The sequence below is a fragment of the Myotis brandtii genome, unplaced genomic scaffold (genome assembly GCF_000412655.1).
Source record: "Myotis brandtii unplaced genomic scaffold, ASM41265v1 scaffold915, whole genome shotgun sequence".
In the NCBI taxonomy this organism is placed as follows: Eukaryota; Metazoa; Chordata; class Mammalia; order Chiroptera; family Vespertilionidae; genus Myotis; species Myotis brandtii.
In genome coordinates, this window is record NW_005371769.1 from 3,379,174 (window position 1) to 3,384,764 (window position 5,591).

At 54.4% G+C, this 5,591-nt stretch overlaps 1 protein-coding gene across 3 annotated transcripts in view; it reads right to left on the reverse strand.

The window, feature by feature from the left end:
* Positions 1–2,143, reverse strand: part of EDN3 (endothelin 3) — a 22,105-nt gene extending 19,962 nt beyond the window's left edge. For 2 of the 3 annotated variants that reach the window (XM_014532856.1, XM_014532857.1), the window contains exons 1-3: positions 2,110–2,143; positions 1,424–1,654; positions 447–693 (exon numbers count right to left, since the gene is read on the reverse strand). In XM_014532856.1, the coding sequence (XP_014388342.1) occupies positions 447–693; positions 1,424–1,475 (299 nt within the window). In that variant the 5' untranslated portion in view covers positions 1,476–1,654; positions 2,110–2,143. Of the gene's footprint in view, positions 1–446; positions 694–1,423; positions 2,063–2,109 lie in introns of those variants that run through there. The other variant, XM_005885597.2, reaches the window with a different exon arrangement.
* Positions 2,144–5,591: the final 3,448 nt, after the last annotated feature.

The following is a 5,591-nucleotide window of genomic DNA, read 5'->3' on the forward strand; positions in this document are numbered from 1 at the left end:
CACCCCCAGTTCCCAGTTCCCTGACCACAGGCTGCTCTCAAGGAATTTGAAACTCCTTGGAGCCTGGCAGGGTCAGCAGCAGGGATGGCCCCGCAGCCCCTGGGGCAGGAGATACTTTCGGGGCTTCCTCCGCCTCAGCGGGCTTCTCAGGTGTCTAATCCCTCTGGCTGGCTCCTTTCACCGGGAGGGGGGCTCCCCTTCCACTGGAGCAGAAACCCTGGGGTTGGGTTTCTCCCGGTCCAGGCCCTCCCAGGGAATTCGGGTCACACCCTGACCTACAGATGGGACCGGGCTGGCAGGAGACCCAGCAAGAGCTGGACTCAGGGCCAGGGCAGGCTCTGGGCTGACGGGGCTGGGGTGGGACCAGGTCCTCTGGGATGTGGAGCTGTAGCTTGGCACAGGAGCCCCTCCCCCCAGGCACATCGCCACCCCCAGGGCTCACTCACTCAGGGGTATTGATCCAGATGATGTCCAGGTGGCAATAGTAGACGCACTCCTTGTCCTTGTAGGTGAAACACGTGCAGCGTCTGGCTCGGCGGCGTGCAGGGCCCCCCTTGGCCACCTGCTCCCCAAACCAACCTGGTCCCTGCTCCTGCCCAGGGCTCCGGGGACTTGGACCCTGCACTGCAGTCCTGGCCACGGTCTCAATGTCCCCCTCCGATCTGGCTGCAGGCTGGGCGCCAGGCACCAATCCTGCAAGAGGCAGATTGAGGGGACCCTGAGCTCCTGAGTGTGCATGCCCCCCCCCCCACCTCCGCTTCCAAAATCCTGGCAGAGGAAGACCCCAATGCCAGGCACCAATCCTGCAAGAGGCAGATGGAGGGGCCCCTGAGCTCCTGAGTGTGCATGCCCCCCCAACCTCCGCTTCCAAAATCCTGGCAGAGGAAGACCCCAAACTTTCTGCAAGGTTTGCAATCTAGTTGCACTTTCCAGAAAGTCTCCGAGCAATACCAAATGTTCTGAAAAGTTTGCAAAGCTATGTGCCCAGTTTCCGAAAGTTCTCAAACTATGTGTGTACTCCAGCTTGCAAGCTATTTTCACTTTCTGCGAAGTCTGCAAGCTATTTGCACCCGCTGGAAACTTGCAAGCATTTTGCACGCTTTCTCAAAACTTTGCAATCATCTTGCAGTTTCTGAAGGGTTTGCAAACTTTTTGAAAAGTTCCCAATTTAATGAAAAACTGACCGAGGCGGCTCAGGCCACAGGTCTCCAGTCTGTGCATGGGCTACATGCAACCTCCAGAGCCCCCGGGGTAGTCCGTGCTCCCGCTTCGGCCCCCAACCTTCCCCCAGGAGCTTCCAGGGATGGCGAGCCCAGGCAAAAGGCTGCTCCCCGTAATGCACCCTTCCCCGCGCCCCCCAAGCCCAGCGTCCTTTTGTGTGCGCTCGCGCCAGAAGAGGCGCCCCGCCCCGCCCCGCTTTTACCTGCAGCGGAGGTCACTGTGAGCCCGAAGAGTAGCCACAGCCCCAGCTCCATGAACCCCGATCAGGCGCGGGAGCACCGGGCCTGGAGGACGCACTCCTGTGGCCCCAGAAGGGCTCTCGGGCCTCACCCTCCAGCTGTGGGGTTTGCGGAGGGCCTCTCACTTGCTGGGTCCCCGCTCCCGCCAGGAGTTGGCTGCAGCGGTCACAAACTTCAGAGCACGCTGCCCATCCCTGCGCAAGGCGGCCGGCTGTGGGCTCAGGCTTTTCTGGCTCCCGCACCACCCCCTCGCCTCCCCGCCCCCCAGAGGGCTGGAGCTGCGCGCGGGGCCTTTGAACCCGGCGCTCCGGGGGTCTCCCAGCGCTGAGGAAGCGCTCTGAGCACAGCAGCCCCGCAGCGCACCCAGCACGGCAAGGGGTGGGGGCGGCGCTCAGGCGGGTGCGGTGGGGTGGGGGCCGGACAGCTGCTGGGAGGCCACGCGAACACACACACACTCACACACAGACACACAGACAGGGCACACACTTGCATTCACACTGCCTCTGCTCGCTGCTCTGCTGCCCCAGGACTTGCAGCTCCCACCCCCAGAGGACCAGGCAAGAGAGAAGGTTGCGCAGAAAGGCTGCTACCTTCCACCTCAGGCTAAGGGAAAGCGACATGTCTCACTGTTCACCTGAGGACACCTTACCGTCCTTGCACAAGGCCTGCCTGCCAGGGCCCTGGCCGTACTTTACACTCGTGACTCAGGGCACTGGCTTGCCTCCCTGCCTCTCCCAGGTGCTCAGAGCCAGTGGGTGTGGGCCCTGGCTGGGAGCAAAGTCAACCAGGCAGGGTTAGCGGTCCTGGGGTGGCCTGGACTTGCTTATGGAAGGCAGCTATGCTCACCACTATACCACCAACGCCGCTGGACTTGCTTATGGACCCTGCACAGAGGGGTGGCTTCAGAGAGAGGCAAGTCCCCTCCTTCAGAGTCCGCGTGCTGGCAGCTCTCGGCTCTCCCAGCCCACCTGGGACCTGTCTTGGGCATGGAGCATGCCCAGAACAGGAGGGCTGGTCTATTTTGTTCTTTACCAAGACCATTTGTGCTGAGAACTGTCCCTGGGCACACAGGAAGTAGTCACGAAAAATTTGTGGGTGAATGGATGGATGAATGAATGCTTCCCATGGATTAGGCCCTGGATGCTGACTCCTGAGGACACCAAGAAGCCCTATCGTCCCTCCTTAGCAGCGTTCCCTGACCAGAGGGAAGGACCGTAAGGAGGGGCAGCACTCCCAATGTCATCGGGCAGTTGCCTCCCCGCCACTGCCTACCTCACCTGCTTGGATTGGATTGGAGGTGGCCTCCCAGGGGAACCCAGGACACAGCTGGGAGTCACGGGCCACGGGGAGGACGAGAAACAGGTCTGAGGCCCTGCAGTTGCTCCTCATATCTCAGGCCATTTTCGACTTAAAACATGTCTGAAACCCTTTGACACTCCTGCCATAAAATGTGGCGTTGAGTACCACCCCCATCCTCTTTAGCCTGAATGACCCACTTCTAAAAAGCAGTGCAACAAAAGTGATAAGAATGACTTCTGGGAGAAAGTCATAAAAGGTGCTACAATTTTCACCTGGCTCTTGGGACATTTGTCTTCTGGATTCAGCCCCCATGCTGGGAGGAAGCTCAAACAAGCCCCCATGTGGCACATTCACATGGAGATGGGAGAAACCTGCATGGAGAGACACTGAGCTCTCCCAGCCAACCCCAACTACTAACATGTAAATGAATGAGCCTCAGATGACTGGAGGCCCCAGCCTTCAAAACGTCCAACTGAGGACTAGCTGCCCCAACTGTGCCTGTCTGAATTCTGACCCACAAAACCCGTGGGCATGATGAATGGTCGTTTTGCACCACTCAGTTTTGGGTGACTTGTTGCAGAGCCATTGTAACTAAAATTGTAGTCAAGCATCAGCTCCGTCCCCTGCCCAGGCCCCTCCCATTCTGCCCAGTCCTTGAGTCCAAGTCAAGGAGTGGAGAGTGAGAGACACCTCTTTGAGGGTCACTTGCCGCCCAAAGGACAGGGTTCTGTAGGGGCTTCTGCTTTATTTTTTGTGCTCCATATTTTGAAAATTAGAAAAACCCCAAAGTGTTTCTTTTGGGAGATACTTCTGCTCCACTGGGCTAGGATTTGGATCACTTAATTATTATCTACTAGAGGCCTTGTGCACCGCAGGGGGCTGGTTCCCTCAGCTCGGCCCACCCTCTCTCACAGTCTGGGACCCCTTGCTCCTTACCGCCCGCCTGACTCACTGATCCTTACCTCTCAGCTCAGGGCTCCTTAGCACTGCCGCAGAGGTGGGAGAGGCTCCCACCACCGCTGCTGTGCTCGCCAGCCATGAGCCCGGCTTCTGCCTGAGCAGCGCTCCCCCTGTTGAGCATCTGCCCCCTGGTGGTCAGTGCACACCACAGCGACCGGTCGTCCTGGTTGTTCTGCCGTAACAGTCGCTTAGGCTTTTATTATATAGACTAGAGGCCCGTTGCACGAAGAGATTCGTGCCATAGGCCTTCCCTCCCCCTGGCTGCCAGCACCGGTTTTCCTCCAGCACCTGGGACCCAGGCCTTCGCTCCGGATGGAGCCTTCAGTCTTCGTGGCTCCAGACAAAGCCTTAAGTCTTCACTCTGCCGCTTCGCCCCTATGTATGCAAATCAACCGCCATCTTTGTTGGGTTAATTTGCATACTCTCCTGATTGGCTGGTGAGCATAGCGGAAGGATGGTTAATTTACATGTTTGTCTATTATTAGGTAAGATTTCTTTGGCATTAAAATATCCACCACACACAATATAAAATAATATTAGATTGGAGGATGGCTGGAAAAAGAGAAAATACACTAATCAGCTAAAAGGGAAAAATGGCTAGAAGACATTTCCTGGTGTGTTCAGACCATGAGATGTCAGAGCTACTAGGCCACGCGCTGTGTCCACTGCCTCCTGCAGCTCAAACTAACACTGACGCCTGCTGAATGAGCCTGTGAGGCAGGTGGCTACAGAGTTGGGATGGTGCTGGCCTTGCCCTCAGAGTCTTCTAACCCAGTTGAGAACAGGAAGTCCAGGGAAGAGAACATGGTCCACGAGATCGTCCAAGGAGGCAGACTTTCCATTGGTCCTCACAGCACCCTGAGTGCCATGCCTGGAGGTGGCACCCGCCATGACAGTCACCAATACCCATGCACAGTGACAAAGTTCTTTCCTTCTCTCCTGTCCAGTCCTTCTGACTGTGCCCAGGAGGACACCTTGGCTGGCTGTGTCTTTAACAACCTCTCACAGAATCCCTTTTTGTTCTAAGAGAGAACAGGCCACAGGCTTAGAGCCTTGGGCTGACCACAGAATCTAGCTAAACTTCTGTCCCCCATTTTCTTTTATTGTGGCAAAATACCTGAAATATAAAATTGACCATCTTAACCATTTTAAGTGTTCAGTGGTTTTAAATACATTCGTGATGTTGTTAAACCATCACCACCATCCATTTCCTTATATTTTCATTTTGTACAACTGAAACTGCACCTAAATAGACAGTTGTTAAACAGTGTCTCCCCATTCTCCCCTCCTCCCAGCTCCTGGAACCATTCTACTTTGCATCAGTCTCTATAATCTTGACTACTCTAACTACTTCATATAAGTGGAATCATCTAGTATTTGTCTTTTTGTGTCTGGCTTGTTTCACTTAGCTAATGTCCTCAAGGTTCATCCATGTTCTAGCATGTGTCAGAATGTCCCTCCCTTTTAGGGCTGAATAATATTCCATTGTATGAATAGACCACATTTATTTATCCATTCATCCATTGATGGGCACTTGGTTTGCTGCCACACTTTAGCTAGTGTGAATGTTGCTATCAACATAAGTGTGTAACTATCTCTTTGACACTCTGCTCTTAAATCTTTTGGGTACATACTCAGACGTGGAATAGCTGAATCATATGATAATTCTATTTTTAATTTCTTTAAGAAACCCTATACTGTTTTTCATAGAGGCTGCACCATTTTACCTTCCCACCAACAGTGTACCAAGGTTTCAATTTCTCCACATCCTCACTACACTTGTTATTTTGAAGGTTTTTTTGGTAGTAGTCATCCTAACAGTTGTGAGGTGATAACTAATTGTAGCTTTGATTTGCATTTCCCTGATGATCA